Consider the following 24,183-nt stretch of genomic DNA (forward strand, 5'->3'; position numbering starts at 1 on the left):
CCCTATTTAATCATATTCAGGAGGGTTTCTCTAATCTGTCTTCCAAAAACTGCTAAAGTGCAGGTACAAAGTAGAGGAAACCCTGTATTACCTAGGAGTGTTTCTGAAATGAAGACAGAGCAGAGACAAACCTCTAACAGCAATCCCAGGGCCAACACTGTTTGAAATCCAGCCTTACCTGACTAGTGCCTGACCTCCCACGTCACAACTCGGACACACCTCTAAGGGCATTCGGGCACCACAGAGCGTTAGTGACTGTTATTCAGAAGGCAAATTTCGTCCCCTCCCAAAGAGCAGCATTAGGCAGGTAGGTAATCATCAGTTCTATTAGCATGCACAGTGTTTCTCAAAAACAACCTGGCCATTTAAAAATTAGTCACGTCGTCATTTCTGTAGCACAGGTTAGCAGCACGGTGACTCAGAGCAGGTTAACCTGAGAAAGCAACCGCAGGTGTGAGCCCAGCCACGCCCCTCTGCTCAAGACAGAGGGGGCACCGTGTGCGGGACTACAGCGCCTGCGCGCCGCGTGCGCCTCCCTGCGCGCGGGGACGCCTTCCAAAGTTTCCTCAGTATGATCACCGGCATTTGAGAATCGAGACACCCAAACTGCACCACCTGCTCTGGAATTCGCCCTGTCAAAGGCAGGCCACACCGTGCTTCAGAGCAGACAGCGTGTGACAACAGTCCTGAGCAGTGCCCCGTCTGTGGCAGCACTGCCCTGAGATCTGGAAACCGAAGCCAGACGAGCTGCTCTCTGGAATATCTTCTGACCCACCTGCCTGGGTGGGTCATCTTTTTCTCTGTGCCACAAACCTTTTCTGCCCCCAAATTTTACTTTCCAATTTTGAGACTTAGACAATTGAGCTCATACGATCTGGCTGAAAAGCTGAGATGAAAATAACTTGCCCAAAACACACTAAGGTTACATGACTGATAAATGTCAAGTGATCAGAACAAAGGAAACTTAAGAGCCTTTCCCTTCCGCCTGTGGACGTCCTGGCTGCCACAGGCTGGGACACAGAGAGAGGAGCCAAGCAGCGCAGCGCTGGCCACTCTCAGACCCTCACCAAGTTTGTCTGTGGATGAGATAATATCAGCGGGCACGGAGGAGTCCAGATCAGCATCCAAAATTCCCAGGGGGTCCAGCTGTGCTACATGGTGCCCTCGTATCTACGAATGGGCCAGCGATGGAGAGGGAAGGACACACACAAAAGGACAGGAGAAAAAAAAAGAGGGAAGGGGTAAAAAAAAAAAAAAACAAAGTAAAATTACATTAAAATTAGTGTTTACAGATTAATTCTCACCCACGTTTGAAGAAACAGTTACTGGAGCATCATCAAAATTTACACAACTAATTCCGAGAGGATCAAGTTTTGCAATGTGGTGACCCCTGACCTGGAAGCAATAATACAAGCAGTCATTAAGCAGGTCCTGTGGGCTGTGGCGAGGGGTAAAAGTTGCACTTGGTCAAACCTTTCCCTGAGAGCGCCAATGAACCCAAACAACAAAGTCAGCTTGTAAAAAACCTACAATAGTTTGTTTTAAAGCACTATTGTGCATAAATGCATTTTTATAAAAAGGGGATAAGCTCCTCAGGTTTTGATAAACCTGGCAGTCTAAAAGGACTCATTTCTCGGGATCTTTACACAGTTTTCCTGGATAAACAGAAATGGGATATGCTGGGGACTTTAGCTCCAGTGCGAAGGCCACTCAGCTTAGAACACGCAGAAGTCCCTAAGGAAGGTGTGGGTGTGGCCCTGCTGCGTGGGTCAGGGCACAGGGGGCACAACAGCAGACAGCTACAACAGGGACCTCGGTGCCTGATCTGAACCGTTTAAAAGCAAAAAGACACAGAAAATCCCTTCCAATTTTGTTTCTTTATGTCTTGGATACTTTAATCCACCGTTTCTTGCTAACAATTTGGGAAGGGGAGCAGCTGCTGAGAAGTCACTTAAAGACCAACAGAAATAACTGAAGCTGAATGAGACAGGCAGTGGTCAGCACACACCAACTGTGCCTCTTTCTACAGAAACACCCACTGTGAACGGCGTGCGTCTCGTCATTTGCCCTGGGGAGAGGGCCTGACTTGCCAGGCTCCAACAGGACAGGCCCACCCTGTGCTACCTGTCCTGACACCTGTGGCAACTGGCCCCGTGGGCGGAGGGGAACGGTCCACACGGCCGTTTCCAGGAAATAGAACGTCGGAGAGAGAACTCTGTGGTGTGACACCCCTGCTACGTTGCAGCAATGCCAGAAGACGCAGCAGGGGAGCCCAGGTCCTGGGGGCTCCCAGAAGGGCCTCCCCGGGCCTGATTTCTCCTCCTTTCCTCCTGAGAACTACTCACAGACCAGGTGGTAAGGTCTGAATTCTGGGCTCTTCTCCACGCCAGGCGGATATCCTGGAAGGGGCTTCTGGGCTCTGAGAAAGGCCACGGGAGCCCTTGGTTCTGCATGAGCCTCCTCCAACGGGGCTGACCGCTGACCGGAATGCTCCCGGAGCGGTGGCCCCTCTGCAGGCTCAGCTGCCCTCACCTGCCTCTCCCTGCTTCCATGGGCTCTGCTTCTGTCCCCAGACCCTACAGGTTCATTTTCTCTTACCGCATTTGGGCCCTAGCAACTGAGAAGGGGAGCAGCACCTCCCTCCCGGCCACTGCTCCCTCCTGGGGATCGGCACTTCCCCTGACGCCCGGGCACTGACTGCGTTTCCCTGCCTACAAATCATCCTTGCCCACCTATGGGAAGAAATAAGGGCAGGTGCTAAAGGTGGCAGAGGATCTGCTCAAACCAGGTGGGACTGCCTGGGCTCCTTTTCTCTTGTCATTTGTCATTTTTGCCTCCCTCCAGCCCAGAGCAGGGAGAGAGAGCACCTAGTGTTTGGCTGGGGTGAAAGTTAGGCGACAGCCTTCACGGGGTCAGCGGGGCGCTGTCACGGGTGGCTGGCCGCTGCCACCTTACCTGGTAGGCCCTGATGAGAGACTGCACCGCCAGGTGATCCTCCACCAGCTTGTCCACGTTGGGCTGAGCCTCCACCAGGGGCTGCGCTCTGGCCACAGCTGCCAGGGAGCCCAGGCTCAGGGGGAGCGGGCTCTGGTAGGCGGTGCCTGGGGGCGCTCCGGCGTTGGTGTTTCGGAAAAAAATGTCCCACGACTGAAGACAAAGAAGGAACACACATGTCACTCCGTTGCTCCCCTAAGGCCTAGGACTCATTTTTAGCCAAAAAGAGAACCGTTCTTGGCAGGTAAGTCTTGATTATGTCCATCTACCAGTAGCCTGGCTGGGTCAACTTCTTCCTACTCTGGACAGCCTGCTTCTGCCCCCAGAGGGCGGGTCTCTCAGAGGCTGGGCCCCTGCTTCCATCATTCCCTCAGATGCGCCTCCTTACCCCCAACCCTACGACGCAGATGCCCTCCCATCAAAACCCCCAAGGCCCAAGGCCGCGCAGCTCTGCCCGGCTTGCGGGTGCCAACTGCTTCCACGGCAGGCAGCCCAGGAGGCAGGTGAACAGAGGCCTTCCTGCCCCATCTGTTCCCTGCCTAGTCATCCGGAAGACCAATGCTCGCGGCCCTCCTGCCTGTAGGGCTGCAGCTGCCCCAGGTCCTCAAACCCCAACTGGGCCTCCTGAGGGGAACTGAGCACATTTAGATCCACTTTCCAGACCCCAGAGGCGTGACACAGCCTTTGAAGCCCAGGCCTGCCTGCCTGTGCTTTCTCCCCGGACACAAAACAGAATCAGGGGGACTTCCTTGGTGGCACAGTAGCTAAGACTCCGCACCCCCAACGCAGGGGGCCCAGGTTCGAGCCCCGGTCAGGGAACTAGATCCCAACACGCATGCCGCAACTAAGAGTTCGGCATGCCGCAACTAAGACCCGGCGCAACCAAATAAGTAAATAAATATTAAAAACAAAAACAAAAAAACCCCAAACAGAATCAGGGCCTTCATGTAAGAGGCAGCCCGGAGCTCAGACCGGTGAAGCCTGAAGCGTCCCCACTGACCCCTACAGAAACAGTCTTGTCACTAAGGGCTCAGAGTGTGCAATCAGAGGCAGAACCTCAAATCTGAGCTCTGAGATCTTGGCAAATAACCTAAATTTCTGTGCTCAGTTTTTTCACCCGTAAGATGAGGACAAAAAAAATCTATATATTCTTCATAGGTTTTTTTTTTTTGTAAAGACTAAAGGCATTTAGCACACAATCTGGTAGGCAGTTGGCATTACTGGTAGTAACTGGTATTACTTCTGGTTTCAATTTCCTTTGTGCTAATGTGAACTAACTCCTCTTCCTATTATTTTTGGCTACTTTGTGTCTGATTCAATTTTTTCTTTGGCCATGCTGTGCAGCTTCTGGGATCTTAGTTTCCCGACCAGGGATCGAAACTGTGCCCCCTGCAGTGGAAGTTCGGAGTCCTAACCACTGGACCACCAGGGAATTCCCTGATTCAATTTATAGTCTGCATAGACACTGTGAACTATAATAGTTTATCTCATACAAAGACGTGAGGCTTACAAAAAAATTTTAGAGGTCAGAGGAACTAAGACTTAATAAAATTCCATTGCAAAAAAATATATATTAAAACTCAGAGAGTTTAGAAACATGAAAACATTGTCTTTCTTCTCTGCCATGCATTTTCGAGTTTCCAAGATTCATCTGTCAATAAACTCTGGTTAGACTTCTTGAAAAATCTGGAGAGGAGAAACTTCACTAGATTTTTGTTCGCCCTCGCAGTTAAGTGCTACCAAGATGTTGTCCAGATGGGCTCATCTGGGAGCTTGGGCAGGTATCGAATGGGTCTATCTGTGTCTGGGCAGAAACCTTGAGACTGGTCCTGACGGCTGAAGGTCTTCTGGCTTTCTCAGGCAGGCTCCTTATGACGCGTAGATGTACTGACTTGGACGGTCCGAGAGACGGATGCCTGCTGCCGCCAATCACAAACCCCTGGGATGCACACAGGCCTGGAGGATCACACAGGGCAGCCCGGCCTCTCGCTGTAAGTGTTTCTGAGCAGAGTTTTCCAGAATGTTTATATCATTCTACAATAAGAACATAGTCCTCTCGTATTCAAAAAGATTAATTAAAAAAATCAAACTATTAGGGAGATGATAGTACAACATGGTGAATATACTAAAAACCAGAATTGTACACTTTTTACATGTGAATTCTATCTCAATCACAATTTTTCAATGTTTTAACATATCTCACTATTCAAGGTTTTACTGTTTTTATTTACCTTTCTGGTTAATTTTCGGCATGTCAGCTGGTGGTAGAAGGGAGATCTGGGGTTCTCTTTTGGCAAAGGCCACAACACCGACTGCAGAGCACCGTGCATCACGTGACCTGACAACCAGGGGCATTCTACATCCAGGGCTTGGAACCCCAAGACCATTCTATCCCTCTGAGTCCTCTAACAGGGGTAAAAGCAGTATGCCCACCAGAGAAAGCAACTGACTTACTCTTGTGAGAGAAAGGAGAGGATGCCTCAGGGTCAGCAGCCTTGGGCAAGGTAAGGCTGCCCCAAGCTCCGCACCCACCTGGTTCCTTACAAGGGCCTAAGGAGCAGACTCGCTGGACACCCCCAAACATTTCTGACTCTGTGAGCTTGTACAGCAGGCCATGCAAGCTCCACGCATTCTGGGAGCAGCTCTGGCCCAGGGCTCTCCCTGGCCCCCACCCATACCTCCAGTAACCGAGGGCCTGGACTAAAAGGAGCCCCGCTGATAGGGCAGGGAATGCGGCAGGAGTCAGCCCAGCCTTGCACGGCAAGAACCAACAGCACCCTGCTCCTGCCTTGTAAAACCTGATCTAGTTTCTACTTTGCCCCCAGCGGGCTCCAGCACTGGCGTCCCCACCCTTACGTGTGTCCACGCCAAGTCCTGCTCTGGACACATACCCTGGGGCTGCAGGGGGGCTGAAGGACAGGGCATGACCCTGAAACCAAGTAGCCTCTGGAGAGCAGCACACAGGATCTCAACTTTCTTCAAGCCTTAAACACTGTCTTCTGCCCCACAGAACGCATGAAGACATGTGTAGAAATGCAGTGGCAGTCGCCCAACGACAAGACCTTGGATCGAGAGGGCCCCCTGGCTGCACACCGACCCCTCACCCTGATGGGAACCAGCTGCTGACAGACCCAGAGCCAAAAGGCATAGCAAAAACCACAAGTTCACCTCTCTTTAGAAAAATCAGCTTTGAATAACAAGAACAGTGGTGGCAGCCACAGAGGTAGGAGTAGTTACCACACTGATGTTCCAAGCACCTGGAATGCCAACCACAGCCTCCTGGGGAGAGGTTCAGGCAAGCAGGACTGACACAGGGTGGTCACCAGGCAGGGAGACTGATCAGGTTAAGTAAGACAGAGCAACCCTTACATAAACAGCATCTCTCAGGCTGGCTTACCCTTGCCAAAGCCAGCAAACAATAAAATCAAAGGATTTCCAGGGCTGACACCCGGAGGGCGCAGGCCAGGCCCCTGGGTGGTGGTAGGGCGGGGAGAGAAATCGCAGACATCGGGCCTCCTCTCTCTGACCTTCTTTTGTGCTTGGGATAAAACTCCAGGTGATTTTCAATTGGCTGAGGACAGCGACACAGACTGAAATTCTGCTCAAGCTGGAGGTGGTCAGAAAAAACTGGTTCCTACCAGTATTGCAGAGAGCTGGGAACCACTGGGAAAGAATATGCCAGGAATGCAGCTCCCTCCTGTCCCGTAATTCACCCCCACTGCGCTCAGCTTCCCTGCAGCTCCGGCAGGCAGGCCCTCCCCAGCGCGCTCTGGGCAGGTGTGGGTACCTGCACTCGGATGAGGGCCCGGCCAAGGAGCCCACCCCAACAAACAGCAAGCCCCCTTCCACCAGATCCAATCAGTTTGCACCCATGGGTCACAGAAAGTTCCTGGCGGCATACACTTTGCAAAACCCTCGCACTGCTGCTTAAAACTGGTAAATTTTCATGTAAGTCAGACCTCAAAAAAAAGTTGACTTAAAAAAAAGACTGTGAGGGCTTCCCTGGTGGTGCAGCGGTTGAGAATCTGCCTGCCAATGCAGGGGACACGGGTTCGAGCCCTGGTCTGGGAAGATCCCACATGCCGCGGAGCAACTGGGCCCGTGAGCCACAACTACTGAGCCTGTGCGTCTGGAGCCTGTGCTCTGCAACAAGAGAGGCCACGATAGTGAGAGGCCCATGCACCGCGATGAAGAGTGGCCCCCACCGCTTGCCGCAACTAGAGAAGGCCCTCGCACAGAAACGAAGACCCAACACAGCCAAAAATAAATAAATAAATAAAAATAAATTAAAGTAACTTTCATCTAAAAAAAAAAAAAAAAAAAGGCTGTGAAAATGAAGGTCATTTTTTTTGCCTTGCAGGTTTCACCACCCTTCAGAGGCTGAGCTTCTCTCCCTCCAGCATCTTCTCCAAGATGCCTCTTCCACCCTTCCCTTCCCCACACCTGAACTGGCTTCCGCCTTCCTTCGGCAGTAGCCTGCACCTCCCCCACTCCTGCTGCCTGGGGCGCTCATCCCCTCTCCACGCATTGGCCCGCGTCATCTTCAACCTGTGGCTCCGTCACTATCTGGAGAGGGTTCCCCTTCTGATAATCGCAGCCCTCATTTGCACACATCTGAACTTGAGGCTTTGTTTACCCATATGTCTACCTGCTGCCAGTTCTGGTTCTCTCCCCGGCAGCGGCTTCCCTGCTGCCAGAATCAAGTGTCTGCAGACCCGCTGCGGGGACAGGTGACCACGAGGCTGAAGTGACTGGTCAGTGGGCCCTTTCCCAAATGAAGAGAAAGCTTCAAGAAGAGGACGCCTGTGTGGTCCCACATATCCCCTGCACGTGGAGCTTCGCGGCCTCCGTGCCGTAGAGGCGAGCAGCCCTGGCCCGTCAACGGAAGTGTAGGCCAGCCACCCACCTCCCACGAGTGGGTTTAAGGCCATCAACTTGTTGCTGAAATGACTTAAACCAAAACACGATAGATTTCAAGTACAAATAAGTATAACATTCTGGCTGAAATGAAACCAGAATGCTTTACATTTAATTTTAGATAATTAAAAGCATTTAACTGTAGTGCATGAAGGTCTGTTTTCAAAAGCCATCAGCTCCTATGCTCCCCCGTACACCTCCCAGACTTCTCACAGCCCCAACGGGCTTTCCCTGCCGCCGCCAGTCCTCCTCTCCCCAATTAGAGGCAGCTCTTCAAAGCTGCAAACACATCCCTTCTCCTCTGTAACGTCTAAGGAAGTTGGTCCAGTGCTTCGCACATAGTACGTGCTCAACACACCTGCTGAGTTAAGTTCAGACAGGTCAGACTCCTTCAAAGGCGAACATCTTGACAGGTGTGGTGTCAGATGCAATGTCAGGTGCAGTGGTAGGGCTGGTATCAGGTGTGATGCTAGGTGCTGTGCTCCCTGGGATGTCAAATGTGGTGCTGTGGGGTGTTAGCTGTGGTTCTAGGGGTGGTATCAGATGCAGTGTTAGGTGTGATGCGAGGTGGATGCCAGGTGCTCGGTCTGGCGTGGTCCTAGGTATGGTGTCAGGTGTGGTGCTAATAAGTGCTGTGCTAGGCGGGGTGTCAGGTGCAGCAGTGGGTGCGGTGACAGCTGTAAGACCGTGGACCGTCCAGAGTCCTCATCTCAGATAAGATACTGACCTCAGTGGGTGTGGGAGTGCTAACCAGGGGACGCGGGTGTCAGTGGTTCAGTGAGGCAAGCAGACTTTACCCTGTTGATTGTCAGCAGATCGCAAGAGTCTCAGGGCCAAGTTCCTGTCTGTGAAGGTCATGACAGAGACTCGTTCACGAAGGGTTTGGTTTTGGAGGGGTCGCAAACCTGCTACCAAGCGCCCTTCCCCACCCTGTCTCAAAGGCCCCTGATGTGTGTCAGATACGCGGGCCAGTGCAACTGGGTGACGTACCAGGGCCACGCACAGGCTGAGCCCACCAGAGTGGGCCTGCCTGCTGCCCGCCTGCTCCTGGGGGTTGGGGGCCCCAGTCCTGACCCCCACAGGCTGGGCGAGGGCCAGGGAAGTCGCTTCAGCTCTCTGTGCCTCATTCCTTGCCTATAAAAGTAGGGAGCACAGGTTACTTAGGACACCCCTATACTTGTGTAGCTTTTTACACCTTAAAAAGCACCTGTAGGTATACTCATATTTGTTCAAGAAGCTGATGATCAAAGCTTAACCCGAGGGTTACTAATGCTTATTCTAGCTGCTCAATTCTATGACTCTGGGTTCTGGACTGACCAGACCACTTTCTCTCGTCCAAAGTCCCCTTCAGATGCCCTACTGTCTCGTCTCCACCTTAGCTATGGAACAAACCCCACCCACCCGCATTATGCACCCTGGTCTAGAACATGATGTCACCTGCTAGCCACCACCACCCTCTGCTGGGCGCCCTGCCAAGGACCCTGACGTAAAACACCATGCCGGGGATGGGGTGGGGCAGCCTCTGGCCACCTCTTGAATGGACCAAACCCCAGGCTCAAAGGCCATCACAGTTGATAAACTAATGACTGCCGGCTCTGGACGTCAGATGCCAGCACTGTCACAAACAACCATATCATTATGTTCTGATACTGACAATGCTTTTGAACTGCCACAAACGTGAAATTCAAAGGAACAAGTGACCAAGGAAAACACATGCATGGCCAAACAAGGGTTTGGCAGGTTCAGGCTAATTCAGTCAAATAAATGGACAGGCAACAGCTCCCTGAGCCAAGGATGGTCACCTGTGACTCGCTGGCCGACAGGTGCTGCTCCTCAAGGACCCCAGTGCCCTGGAGGGAGCTGGCACTGCTCTGAGGCTGCACGTCTCCCTACTCACCCTGCACAGGGGCTCTTCCAGCTTAGAAAGTGCGCTAGCAAATTCTGCATTATTTTCTAAGCGCCTAGCTTTCTGTGCACACCAGCCCAGCTATGGCGTGGAGCTGAGTGATTCATGTCTGTGCTGTGTATGAAAAGCCTGCATGGGGCAGTGTCTACAACCCTCCTGGTGTGCCCTGTCTGTGCCAACTGCTGGGCTCCATGCCTCTCCTGAAAACACCGTGTGGGACTATCCAAGCGTCCCGACGAGACGATGCCCGGGGTGAGGGGGCGAGAAGACCTGCGGTGGATGGCCGCAGGCCTGCACGAAAGGTTCCTGCTTCAGGGCTAGGCAGTCTCGAAAGACATGCGTACTGCTGGGCTGCAGACCCCTCCAACCACAGGCAGGGCCTTGCTCAAACTGTCCCCAGTTGAGGACGGGCAGGGCCATGTCCCGCCCCAGCTCACTGCCCACCGCCACGTCTAGGAGGCACCAGGACCTGGGCCTGCCTGACCTGTCACCACAGACCTATCAATACTGGGAGCAGTTAAACTTGGGGGTTCTGCTTGGGGATGCCTCAGCCAGAGAAGCCAAATGAATTGTGCTCGATTAGAGCGATGCTGTTATTTTTAAAGCACCGTGTAGTACAGGCGAGAGAACATCTCCAGACAAGTTCTACTATCTTCTCTCTGTATGGGTGTACAGGTAAAACGGCAATAAACACACAAGATTAGCAAAGAAAAGCTGCCTCAGCTCTTCTCTAAGGAATCTGCTGATAGAGGAATGATACTCCCTGGGTTTCTGCCCTAGACTAAAGGCAGTGGCCCATCAGATCATTATAGAAAGGACTGTGGTAGGCTGCCCAGTGGCCACATGTCCTCCCAGGTCCACAAAAGGCCCCCTGCAGTGGCCATGTGGCTCCTCCACTGGAGGTGAGCCCTTGGGGGCTGGCCTGAGACTTGCTTTGACCAAGGCCATGGGTGGGAGTGGCAGTGTGAGTTCTGGGTGGGGCATCCAAGGCCTGCAGCCTCTCCTCCCTTCTCCTCTTGGAGCTACACTGAGGACTTGTGAGGGAGTCTCTCTGGTCCCCTGGCTGATGGCAGGGCCTGGTGATTAGGTAGCACCAAGCACCAGATGTTAGGGGGTCCTTTGCGGGGCTGCAGCCTGGCCAAACCTCAGCTGCACGGAAGCTGGGAACCATGAGAAAGACTTCACTGGTGGTGTTTAGAGTTGCCAAGTCTTGGGGTGGTTTATTACACAAACGCTCATAGAAACCAGACTTTTACTGCAGGAAAATATCATACGCAGGACGCCTGTGACGGCTCTCATGCGCAGTTTTCCTGGCATTCCTCAGGAAGTGAGAGCCCTTGCCCTCTGCCTGGCTGTCCGCACCCAACAGTGCATTCTGTCAACTCAGAACTGCGACTCTCCAGGGCGGCTGTGCGGGACCACAGTGGGCATCTGGTCCCCACGCGCCTAGTGGACGGCCCCACCTGGAGGGCCTAGCCCAGCTGAGCCAAGCGTCAGGCTCCGAGAGAATTCTGGCTCTGCGAGTCAGGACCACTTAAGAGACAAGGCCCTAAACTCACAACCTGCCCATGGACGGCAGAGTCCAGAGCCCAGCAGACCTTCAGACCCGTCGCGGGGGCCTGGCACAGGCGGAGTCGGGGAGTGAGTGGCCTAGGGGCTCTGGGCGGACGATGCGATCACCATCACAGCCCCTTTCTGGGAAAGGCCCCAAAGAACACCTCCCGCTGACAACATGCTCCTTCTTCCCTTCCCCAGAGAGGAGGCACCAGGCAGGTGGCTGGGGCAGAGCTCGCTGCGCCCTTCTCAAGAGCTGCCCCAGGGACTTCCCCGGTGGCGCAGTGGATAAGACTCTGAGATCCCAATGCAGGGGGCCGGGTTTCAATCCCTGGTCAGGGAACTAGATCCCACATGCATGCCACAACTAAGAGTTCACATGCCACAACTAAGGAGCCTGAATGCCACAACTAAAGAGTCCGCCTGCCACAACTAAGACCTGGTGCGACCAAAAAAAAAAAAAAAAAAGCTGCTCCGGCCCCGAGGTTGACTCGCTCCTTTCTTGCTCTTGGTGTCCACCTTCCCCTTGAGGTCGCTCTGGATCTCTCTCTCCAGTTATCACTGACATTTAAAAACCCACGATTCTTGCTTAAAATACAGTACAAAAGGACAGTCATTAAAAAATCACGCTCCCAAAGATGCAGCACGCCTTTACTCCCAGCCCGCCCTCTGGCCACCGCAGGCTTAGATAGCTCTCCATCAGCGCCTGACACCCTCACTTTCTGCCAACTGCTCAGGGGTCCACACTCCCACAGCGTTTCACAAACTAATCCAACACCCCTTGGCTTGATCTCGGGGCCTCTCCACGTACGTCGCAGCTCACACTGCTGGTCTTCACTTTGCTGCCTTGGGCTCCTGGCGCCGAGCCTCCCAGGAGCCTCTGTGAGTGCTCGCTGAGTGCCCCCCGGCCCTCCCCGGGCCCCTGCGGCCCTCTGCCTTCACACGCGCCTCTTCTGGGTACAGCCACCCTGTCCCTGGCCAGGCCCCTTCCTTACCCTTCAAAACTCAGAACGACTGGCGCTTCCCTGCAGAAGCCAGTGGGGTTTACTCTGTATTCTAACTGTGCTCGGCTTCCCGAAGTCCCCACGGGCCCGCGAGCTAGTGGGCCCTGCACACTCACACCTCCTGGCAGCCACTCGACTCAGTCCTCCAATAAAACTGTCACGAGCTGCAAACTGCTACACACATAAGGTGAAGGCACTGCTTCAGGACCCTTACACTTTCCAAAGGTGTTAATTTTATGTCCCTGACGGTATAAACACAAATCCTTTAAGAGTAAAATACTATACTGAAGTTAGGGAAGATGTCCTTAGTTGGTTTAGTCGATTTAACACAAAAAGTCACCAGGGTTGAGATTCATCCTGATTTAGGAAGCTGAGTATGGAGGGGGAACTTCAAAGTGAGGTTTAACAGCCTCGATCACTGAAAGCCCATGAAGTATACCACATGTGTGTTTTTCCCCAAGGCCAGCAAAGAACTAGGGCGAACCGCGGCTGAGTTTTTAAAGTGCAGCCAAGGCAGTTTCAAAGCTGCAGAATGAAAAGGAACGGTGTCACCCCATACTGGGGACAACGTGTGTCTCTTTCTGCTCTGCTTGTCTGGTTCAATTACAGAAAATAACAGCATCGTGTTTCATGAGCATGGAAGGAAAAAGCAGAAGTGCCCGGGCCAGAAGGGTGGCATGGCCGAGCTCAGAGAGGTGGGACAGAGAGTCTAGGATCTGCACGTCGAGCGCCGCACAGAGCTCTTGTGGCGACCACACTGGACCAGAGAGCGGTTACTACACGTGGGAGCTGGCCCGCAGAAGGCAGGAGAGGAAATGGACGCAGTCAGCAAGACGAGGAAGACAGGCTTTTAGGAAGTGGGCAGAGGTCACTGAGAAGGCCCAGGCAGGGGAAGTGAGCTCCGATGCACCAAGGACGGCCATGGTGGCCCAGTGAGCAGGGGCACAAAGGGCACCACAGGGTGGAGAGGGCACACGGCCCGACCCTGGGTCCTCCCCGCAGGGCTGACACCACGCTGTGACTGTGGCGGGGGTGGAGGTGCCTCTGCTGCACAGGAGGGGCCCGGTGAGGGCTCAGCAACTCTCAACTACCTGTCTGTGTGAGACACTAACAAGGGCAATCTGGCTTTGACTCTGTTTTTAAGACATAAATAAAAATAAGATGCCACCATCTGACTTGTCCCCAGCATGGCCAAGACCTTAATGAGGGAGGGCTTCGCATGCTGACAGAACAGGCCCTGGCTGACGGGTCCTAGGGGTTCAAGGAGCGAGCTACACTTGACAAGGTGTTTAAGACTGGAGCGCAGAGGCCGGACTGGAGAAAATGATGGGGAAGAGACGGCTGTCTAGGAGAGGACCACACCAAGGGACAAAGAGGAGAGGGATGGCGAGATGGAGTGCAAAGGCAGACCCTGGGCCGGCCAGGTAACTGGGCGCAGAGGCACGGAGAGCGCTCGGGGGCTTGCACCCCTGAACTGCTTGATTACTTTACCACAAACATAACATTCCCCATTAAACATTTAGAAATAAAAGTTTTCTTTAAAAATAGGGATACGACAAAATTATAAAGTAAATTATAAAGTCAAACGTGAAAGGGTAGCTTTAAGGTAATCACAAACAACTGAATATAGACTGAGAATGAGATTATAGTATTAGAGAAGTATCTTGTTAATTTTGTTAGGTGTGGTGAAGAAACCATTCCCTTGATAGAGCCACTCAGATGCATTTATGACAGAAAAGTAAGTGGGGAAGGAACAGATTTTTAAAGACTGGCAAACTACAGAGAGCTACTGAAGTTGCGTGATGGGTCTCCTCACGGAGGTTCATTTCACACTCCTGTCAACTGGGGGAAGAAAAAAAAAGCACAACGTGAGAGTTGTGAGTTAAGTTTTATTTGGGGCAAAATGAGGACTATAGCCCGGGAGACAGCATTTCAGATAGCTCCGAGACACTGCTCCAAAGGGGTAGGGGGGAAGGTCAGTATATTTGTGATTTTGGTGACGGGGGAGTACATGCAATCGAGCACATATTTTCTGCAGAAGGTTGTTGCTAGTCACGAGGAGCACACAGCACCATGAAGGATTTTAGTACTTTCCTAGATACAGGGAGATGACAGAATTGGGCTCATAAAATCTTCTCCTGAAAATATCTATCTGAAGACCTGTTCTCCCAGCTTTTCCCAGAGCACAGAGTGCTTCATTGCTCATCTCCACCCCCTGAACTCCTTTCAGGGGGTGTTGAAGGTCAGCAGCTGCAGAGTTCATAATTTGATCCTTGTAAAGGTAGATGGTAAGTGTCAATTTGTAATTGACACCCCTATTGTATGTTTGAAAACGTCATAAAAAGTTTAAAAAATAATAGGAAAGCAGAGCGTAGAAGGGCAGGGAGGGGGAGATGCTAAATTTGTGCTGTTTCTGCTGAAAACAAAAAAATTCAGTCCTAGCAGTTCCTCATAAGCCCTCTGCAAAGGGAGGGAGGAGAATGATGACAGAACCAGCTCTCAGGACAAGGAATTTGACATCCCTTATCTGATGCAGAAATGAGAGCTCAGAAAGATGATCAATCTAAATCTTAAAATCTAATTTTCTTTATCTCTCCCTAAACTATTTTTTCTAACACAGAGCACAAACGAAGCATTCTTAATAAAGCCAACGATTTCCAAGGCCTTCCGTGGGTCACAAATGCCTTTGAAAATCTGATGAAAGCTCTGGATCCTGTCACTCAAAAAATGAGCATACAACAGGTATTGGGCCTAACTCAACTTGGAGAGGCGATCAAGTCCACTTTGCTGGGATGGCCGTGGAGGGACACTGCCATTGTAAATGTCCACTGATTTACACCATCCTGTCCCTCTCCCTCAAGAAGACGCTGTGTCCCCTGGAGAATCCTGACACAGAAACCAGCACATAAAATCTGGCCCAAAGACGCCAATCTGCATGTATTCTCTTATTAAACTGAAAAGTCCTTTTTTGAGATCCTTTACCCATATCCCCCGCAGAATCTCTCAAAGAGGTGCTAAAGAGGTGCTTGCTCTGACCCGTGGAGTCCAAGGACCCAATCCTCACTCTGGATTCTTCCTCAGCAGGCTGCATCTGTGCCTGTCAGTAGTCCTCTCACTGTGCTGTCCTCATCCCTGGGACAGATGGACACAGTGACCATCCCACACAACCTGAGAACCCCCAAGCGTTACCTTCCTTGACACCATGTGATAAAAATACTTTTCAAGAATAGGTGGAGCACAACTACTGAGCTCGTGTGCCACAACTACTGAGCCCGTGCGCCTAAAGCCTGTGCTCCGCAACAAGAGACGCCACCGCAGTGAGAAGCCCGCGCACCGCAACAAAGAGTAGCCCCTGCTCGCCACAACTAGAGAAAGCCCGCGCGCAGCAACGAAGACCCAACGCAGCCAAAAATAAATAAATAAAAAATAAATTAAAAAAAAAAAAAGAATAGGTGGAGCATAGAGCATTTTTAGGGCAGTGAAAATACTCTCTATGATACTATAATGGTGATACATGGCATTATGTATTTGTCCAAAACCACAGAATGCACACCACCAAGAGTGAACCCTAATGTAGACTATGGGCTTTGGGTGATAATGACACGTCAATGTAGGTTCATCAACTGTAACAAATGTTGTAACTCTGGCGGGGGTGTTGATGGCGGGGAGACTGCACGTGGGGGGCAGGGGTACATGGCAATTCTCTGTACCTTCCCCTCAATTTTGCTATAAACCTAACACTGCTCTACAGAATAAGTCTTTTAAACAGTTTTTTTAAAGCAATAACGATAACAATATTAATACAAATACTAATAATGGTCACAGCCACTGTGATGCTTTCAGCCCCACTTTCCAGAGCTCCGCGCCGCTATTAATACAAATACTAATAACGGTCACAGCCACTGTGATGCTTTCAGCCCCACTTCCCAGAGCTCCGCGCCGCTATTAATACAAATACTAATAACGGTCACAGCCACTGCCCCACTTCCCAGAGCTCCGCGCCGCTATTAATACAAATACTAATAACGGTCACAGCCACTGTGATGCTTTCAGCCCCACTTCCCAGAGCTCCGCGCCGCTATTAATACAAATACTAATAACGGTCACAGCCACTGTGATGCTTTCAGCCCCACTTCCCAGAGCTCCGCGCCGCTATTAATACAAATACTAAAAACGGTCACAGCCACTGTGATGCTTTCAGCCCCACTTCCCAGAGCTCCGCGCCGCTATTAATACAAATACTAATAACGGTCACAGCCACTGTGATGCTTTCAGCCCCACTTCCCAGAGCTCCGCGCCGCTATTAATACAAATACTAATAACGGTCACAGCCACTGTGATGCTTTCAGCCCCACCTTCCAGAGCTCTGCGCCGCTATTAATACAAATACTAATAACGGTCACAGCCACTGTGATGCTTTCAGCCCCACCTTCCAGAGCTCTGCACCACTATTAATACAAATACTAATAATGGTCACAGCCACTGTGATGCTTTCAGCCCCACTTTCCAGAGCTCTGCACCGCAGAGCCACAGTGTGCTTCTCCACTGCAACCCATTCCCGTGACGCCAGGCATTCACACACGGACGTTCCCCGACCTAGATCCCTGTTAACTCGCAATAACTCACTCAGGTGCTGTTCTCCCTAAAACCAAATATAACTTAAGAAGACTTGGTTGGTTCCACAAAGAGGTTACGTCTGAGAAAAGGAAGGCAAGGGACAGCCTGGACACAAGATGTAAGTCTGATTCTGAAACCTCTGGGCTAAGTTTATTTGAGAGATAACCTCGTAGCAACGGTCTTCAGAAACCGCTAATATCTGACATCACAGGCAGAGGCACTTCTCTCCGGGCAGTGCATTTGTCTACAGTCTTGGGAAACACACCCCAGATCTCCTCCCATAGGAAACCAGGTCTCATCTTGCTCACGGAGCAATGCAGCTTCCAGGTTGCCATGGAAACCTTGCTGGGCAAGGAGGTTCAGACCAAGAGGCGGCATTCCTGATGAAACGGGGCTGGTGGCTCCCGCAGTCAAACGTACCCAATCTAAATGTCACTAATGCTTCAGGGTAAAAGGGTAAAGCTTACGCTCAAGGGCCCAATGGAAGCAGGCTGCCTTTAGATAACAAGTCCCTAAAATTCACAAGGAAAGAGCCAGATCAACAGTGATGACAGCCAGCCTCCGGGGGGCACTTCCTCTGCGCAGACCCTGAGCACCTCATACGTACTGTCTCCTTCACACACCCCGCAACGGGGCACAAGGAGTCTGAGCAACTTGGGGGTCTACCCTCCAGCTTCCGCTGGGCCAGCTGCCTGACCTGAAATCCAAGAAACGGTCATCAAAACCCATACATATCACTGGCCAAAATGCTGTGAAGAAGTTCTCCCACTAGGCACGCTCTGTATCAAGTAAACGTGTGAAGAGAGAGGCTCTAAGGAAGAGCCTCACCGGTTAACACAGAGAAATTAGAAGGAAGACTTCACAGAATTTACTTTCAAATACAAGAGAAAAACGTGAACATACTGATCTAAAATGTCATTTATACAGAAATCACATGAAATGGTTTCCAGGTGTTCCGAGGACAGAGGGACAGAGGAGCTTCCTGCGGGGTCTCTCCTTCCGTGGGCTTCCTTTCTGCGGCATCACCGTCCTGCAGCAGCCTTGGTGAGAGCCTGGGAGTGGTGCAAGTGCTTGTCTACATCCTTGCCGGTTTAACACGTTGGCTGCTCCAGGGAGCAAGGCCTTGAGCGCGCCGCACACGGAGAGAGGGACACGCCCCTCCAGAGAAGGCGGTTCCAGTTGGGTCTGGTGTGACGGCCGAGCTGGGCTGACGCAGAGAACTCGGGTCGGTGGGGCTTCCAGCCACCTGCCTGCCTTCCTTCTCGACGGTCCTCAGAACACATGCACTTACCTGGACGGCCAGCCACCATCGGCCAAGACTCCAAACACACGAAGACAACCTGCTCCTCTGAGCCTTACCTTGTGTACACTTTTGGGGTTTTCCAACCAAGCATAGTACATTTCCTCCACATAGTTCGAACTAGTCCCGCTGAGGAAGGGCTCTGCAGCAACGGGGGCAGTATAGCACCGGATCTGCCCAAACGTCCTAGCTGCTGCTGGTCTGTTTTGTGAAAATGTCTTCACAGTCTGGGAAGCCGTCAATGGCCTCAACTTAGCAGCACAAGTCCTTAAGTGAAACATTCTTGTCCTGAAGTCTCTCACGACTGTCTGCACCAAAAAAAGAAAGAAAAGTTAGAAAGAGCATTGTAGCAGACAAGGCTACTGGGGGAAAACCTCGCAGACTGTGGCTGGAGGAGAAAGACCCTGTAAATGCATTTGTGGCCGTGTGCCCTGCTTCAGAGAGCACGACACAGCAGGAGGTAGTCAAACTGACCAACCTTCTATGTACAGGGCCTGTGCTCAACATGGGGAGGAGAGAACACAGCTGCAGAGGTTATGGTCTTCGCCTGCAAGTTTCAATCTAGTTTGAGGGATACGATATATCATGATAAATATGTGACGCCCTGTAAGTTTATACGTTGTATAAAACAATTATAGGAAAAGGCAACAAAGATTAATTAATGATTAGATTAATATTAATTGTAAAATGACAAAGATACTTTCTAATCTATCTGGAGACTACCGAGTACCCGCTGGACTCACGGTATTCTGGAGAACACGGAGACATTGGAAAATTATTTTGCTCACCCTCAAATAATTTATCTTTGAGCAGCAAAAAAAAAAACGTAAAAAATTAAAACTTACAGCGACAGCACTGAGCGCTTGAGAGGCACAGAAAATGCCAACAGAACTCCATGGGAGAACCCACTCCTCCCAGGTGTCCCTTTCCAGCGGCTGGGAAAGCTTGGGGAAGGGCGTGGAGGACAGGGGGGATTCAGCTCTGGAGAGGCGGGGACGGCAGGCATTCTAAATATAAGAATCAGGAGGAGGAAAGACAGAGAGGTGGAAAGGTGCGAAGAACACAGGAGAGGAGCAAGAATCGTCTTGTCTGCAGGAGAGGTGGACTCGCTGGCCAGCCGGGGTGCTGACCCCCGTTCCCTAAGACTGGGGGCGGGAGGAGGGCTGACAGCGAGGGAGCGGGCTCCGCAAGAGGAAGGCAGCAAGGACCACAGAAGCGTCTACCTACCTTGGGGCGCTCTATGGTCATCAACTTGACATGTTAGGACTCTTCACGAACCCCACCAACTCCCTAGAAGGCAGGCGCTAGCTCTTGTTTTACAGGTCACCTTTCTGAGTTTAAGTTTTCCCCAAGGTTGAATGGACCTTGAGTTTGAGGATTGTAATTTTACTAAATCTAGTATGTAACTCTATCTACACTAGCCATTTTACAAAAGCAGCTGATGCACCCACCAGACCATGAAAGAGTTTAGACTGTCCCCGGAGGGGTCTTGAACCACTTCCAAGCATCTTCCAAGTCAGAATCCAGATGCCTCCAGGAAGGGACCCAGTCAGGAAGGGATAAGGACACTGTGCAGTTCCTCTCCCCATAAAAATCCTGGCACCTTCCAGTCAAAGCGAGAGAGGCTGTGGGAGGGGAAGGGAGCCCCAGGGCAGGGGCGAGGCTCACCACAGCCCTCTGCCCTGAGATACGGTGCCTGCTGGCCTAACACATGGTTGCCCTTAAATCTGCCTTGAAGCAAGTGCCCTGGCTGTAAAGTTGGAATTACACCCCACCTCCACTCCTGCCTGAAGGAAATCCAAGCTCTGAGACATGCTGAGAACTACCCAGAAATAAATGTTACATAAACTATCCTCTACACTGTTTATAAGAACCTTTCCTCTTAAGCCAAATATGATCAGAATACGCATAAAGGACACTGACAGAGAGTGTGTCTGGCCTGTTCTGCTGCTCAGAAAAGACAGGTCAGCAAAAGGGAAAAGCAGAACAGGTACTTTAAAAACAAACTAAACAACAAACAAAAACTTGCTCCTTAAAAATTAGAGATGAACAAGCCTATATTTTGCTATAGAATGCCATCTTAACTCCTTTTCTTTTTACTCCTTTTCTTTTTAACCTTAAGTAACTTCAGTAGTTCTTCCTACCTCCAGCTATACTCCCATTTTCTCTAATAGACAGACAAAGAAAGACACTGATGGCAAAAATACTACTACTGCTGCTTTCCACGTTAATTTTTTAAAAATTCAGGTCCAAAGGAAAATACTCATTTTTTTTCCTCCAATGTCATTATTATCTAGGCAGCTTGAAACACTCGATGGCCTCTGAGTTGGGGTTTTCTCCTAGAACACAGCAGTATCATCACCTCTAGTAACTGTCATTACTCAGTTGCTGCGATACCCAATTAACAGGCACCACACCGACAAGCACAAAACTGCTCGTTTCATGTGTTCTTCCCAATGCAGTCCTTCCAATATGATACTATGAACAAACCACGTTACCTAGCTATCTACAGTCACCGAATCTGACAAATAGCTCAGTGTTGCCGAGCACTGTTACTAGCAATTTTCAAACTTCCCTTAAGATGACTCATCGGAAAACCTGCCCTTCAGCAGATGGCTCAACATCCCCAGCCTCCACCCCAGGAAGACCAGGAACAGCTGTTCTCTATCCACGATCTGAGGGACCCACAGAGCAGACAGCAGGTATATACATTTCAGAGTTTGGTAGGTTCAGATTCCATGCTTCCAATTCCAGAGTCAACATTATGCATAGTGCACCATGTTTGGCAGAAGCATTGAATTGTTCAAACACTTTCATGAAAGCTTCGGGTTGTCCAAAAAGTCCAAGTGTTCTGACTTGTGGTTTAGAACAATATTTCTACTTGACAAGGGGGCCAAAAATTCTCAATGGGGAAAGAATAATCTTTTCAACAGACGGTGCTGGGGCAACTGGAGATCCACATGTGAAAAAATGAAGTTTGGACCCCTGTCTCACACCATATACAAAATTAACTCAAAATGGATCGAAGACCTAACTGTAAGCGCTAAAACTGTAAGACTCTTCAAAGTTTTATAACTTCCAAGTTAAAATGGAGTAAATCTTCATAGCCTTGAGACAAACAACGTGTCTTAGTTAGGACACCAGAAGGACAAACAACAAAAAAAATAGACAAACTGGACTTCATCCAGATAAAAACTTTCGTGCTTCAAAGGACACCATCAAAAAAGAGAAGACAGTCTAAGAGTAAAAGGAATATTTGCAAATCATACAGCTGATAAGAACTCTTATAATTCAATAATGAAAATAAAAATAACCCAATCAAAAAATTGCCAAAAGTGACTTCCCTGGTGGCGCAGTGGTTAAGACTCCACGCTCCCAACGCAGGGGGGCCCGGGTTCGATCCCTGGTCAGGGAACTGGACCCCACATGACGCAACTAAGAGTTTGCGGGCCGTATGCAGCACAACTAGGAGCCCTCGTGCCACAACTAGGACACGACGCAGCCAAATAAATAAATTGATTAATTTTTTAAAAATTGTCAAAGGATACAAACAGACATTTTCCCAAAGAAGACACACAAATGACCAATAAGCACATTAAAAGATACTCAACATCATTAGTCATTAGGGAAAAAAATGCAAATCAAAACCACAACAAGATACCACTTCATGCCCACTAGATTAGATACAATCAATACAAGCAAGTGTTGGAGAGAACATGAAGAATTTAGAACCCTCATACAATTCTGGTGGGAATGTAAGCTGGTGCAGTCACTTTGGAAAACAGTTTGGCAGTTCCTCAAAAAGTTAAACATAGAATTACCATACGACTCAGCAACTCCACTCCTAGGTATACAACCAAGAAAAACAAAAACATACGTCCACACAAGACCTTGTACACGGATGTTCACTGTAGCATTATACAAGCCAAAAAGTGGAAACAACTCAAATGTCCATCAACTGATCAACGGGTATTCAGAATGTGGTATAGCCATACCATGTAATAGTATTAGGCAACGTAAAGGAATGAAATACTGACATCTCTTGCAACATAGATGAACTTTGAAACTTTTAAGTGAAAACAGTCATTCACACACAAAAAACACAACATGTTGTATGACTTCATTTATATGAAGATGTTCAAAAGAGGCAAATTGATACAGACAGAAAGCCCAGGACTGGGGATAGCAAGGATAAGACATGACAACTAATGGGTATGGTTTTTTTTTTTTTTTTTTTGGGCAGGGGCGGGGAATGAAAATGTTCTAAAACTATTGATAGATAATGCTGATGGTTTCACAACCTTCTGACATACTGTAAAATGTTAAATTGTACAATTTAAATGGGTGAATTGTATGGTATATGAATTATACCTCAATAAAGTTTTTTGCTTTTAAATGTTTGTGAACAGATTTGCCCAAACCTAAACTTTATTTTTTATTTTTTTTGCCACACCGCACGGCATGTGGGATCCTAGTTCCCCAACCAGGGATCGAACCCGCGCCCCCTTGCAGTGGAAGCATGGAGTCCCAACCACTGGACCACCAGGGAAGCCCCTCAATAAAGTTGTTTTTAAAAAAGTCTAAGAAGAAACATAAACGAGCCTATCCCTATCAATAAAGTACACAAAGTGACACTATCTGTAACCCATTAATTTCAAGATGCAAGTATAAATCTATACATTTGAGAAAAATAACATTAAAAAACCCCCCAAAACCAAAGCAAAATTTGTTTTTAAGGGTTCAGTGCTCTGTCCTTAGGAAAATAAAACAGAACTTTATCTGTGCCTGGACATTCCCCAGTCAGGCAGCACACACCTTACCCAAGGCCACCTCCCCATTCACAGGATGAGGAGATAAACTGACTCCCGAAGTCTACCACCCTCATGCTGGCTAGGCAGAGGAGTAATTAAAGAGGCAAAAACAGCCTGGGCAACTTCTCAGGACATGAGTCTTCTAGGGAAAAACACATGCATCATTAAATGATTGTTACCATTGTGTGTCGCCTAAGAACCATTTTTAAAAAACTTACCTTGAGAGGTTTTTTGTTTTTGGTTTTGGTTTTGTTTTGGACGCATTAAGATTTTCATGATGAACCAAGAAAACAATGCTTACTACATACTATGGCTGTTAATCCATTATTCTAGTTTTAGCAGTGATACAAAGACATTATGTACAGAGAGAGCACAAGTACCAATTTTCTCTTACTGGTTGAGAATCTCAAGAGGATGCAACGTCTTTCACTTGTGATGCCTCATCAAACATAAACTGAGGGGTTGAGAGGTAGTGCAGAGTACGCTTAAACTACAAAGGTATTTTGCCATTATTAGACAGAAACGGCGGTTGAGCCTGCAGGGCAAACAGGCAGAGTGACTCTTCCTTGCTGTGTGAGCCTTAAATGTGTCACTTGATCTGTGTTCAGTTTCCTTTGCCATAAAGTGAAGGCAGCAATCACTTCTGCTCCCTCAATGTTTTTTGTAACTATGATACAAACATGAAAGAACTTTGCACACTTTAAAAGTACTTTTATGGGACTTCCCTGGTGGCACAGTGGTTAAGAATCCGCCTGCCAATGCAGGGGACACGGGTTCCAACCCTGGTCCGGGAAGATCCCACACGCCGCGGAGCAACTAAGCCTGTGCGCCACAACTACTGAGACTGCACTCTAGAGCCTGCGAGCCACAACTACCGAGCCCACATGCCACAACTCCTGAAGCCCGCGTGCCTAGAGCCCGTGCTCCACAACAAGAGAAGCCACCGCAATGCGAAGCCCGCGCATCGCAACGAAGAGTAGCCCCCACTCACTGCAACTAGAGAAAGCCCACGAGCAGTAACGAAGACCCAACACAGCCAAAAATAAATAAATTTATTTTTTTTTAAAAAGTATTTTTATG

At 49.8% G+C, this 24,183-nt stretch overlaps 1 protein-coding gene across 5 annotated transcripts in view; it reads right to left on the reverse strand.

The window, feature by feature from the left end:
* Window positions 1-24,183, reverse strand: part of OGDH (oxoglutarate dehydrogenase) — a 75,445-nt gene that overhangs the window by 43,349 nt on the left and 7,913 nt on the right. For 3 of the 5 annotated variants that reach the window (XM_082399740.1, XM_082399737.1, XM_082399739.1), the window contains exons 2-4: window positions 18,352-18,600; window positions 2,956-3,147; window positions 1,068-1,170 (exon numbers count right to left, since the gene is read on the reverse strand). In XM_082399740.1, the coding sequence (XP_082255866.1) occupies window positions 1,068-1,170; window positions 2,956-3,147; window positions 18,352-18,600 (544 nt within the window). Of the gene's footprint in view, window positions 1-1,067; window positions 1,171-1,304; window positions 1,396-2,955; window positions 3,148-18,351; window positions 18,601-24,183 lie in introns of all 5 variants that reach the window. The other 2 variants (XM_082399741.1, XM_082399738.1) reach the window with 1 other exon arrangement.

This window comes from Balaenoptera borealis, assembly GCF_965194805.1.
Source record: "Balaenoptera borealis genome assembly, chromosome: 7".
Classification (NCBI taxonomy): Eukaryota; Metazoa; Chordata; class Mammalia; order Artiodactyla; family Balaenopteridae; genus Balaenoptera; species Balaenoptera borealis.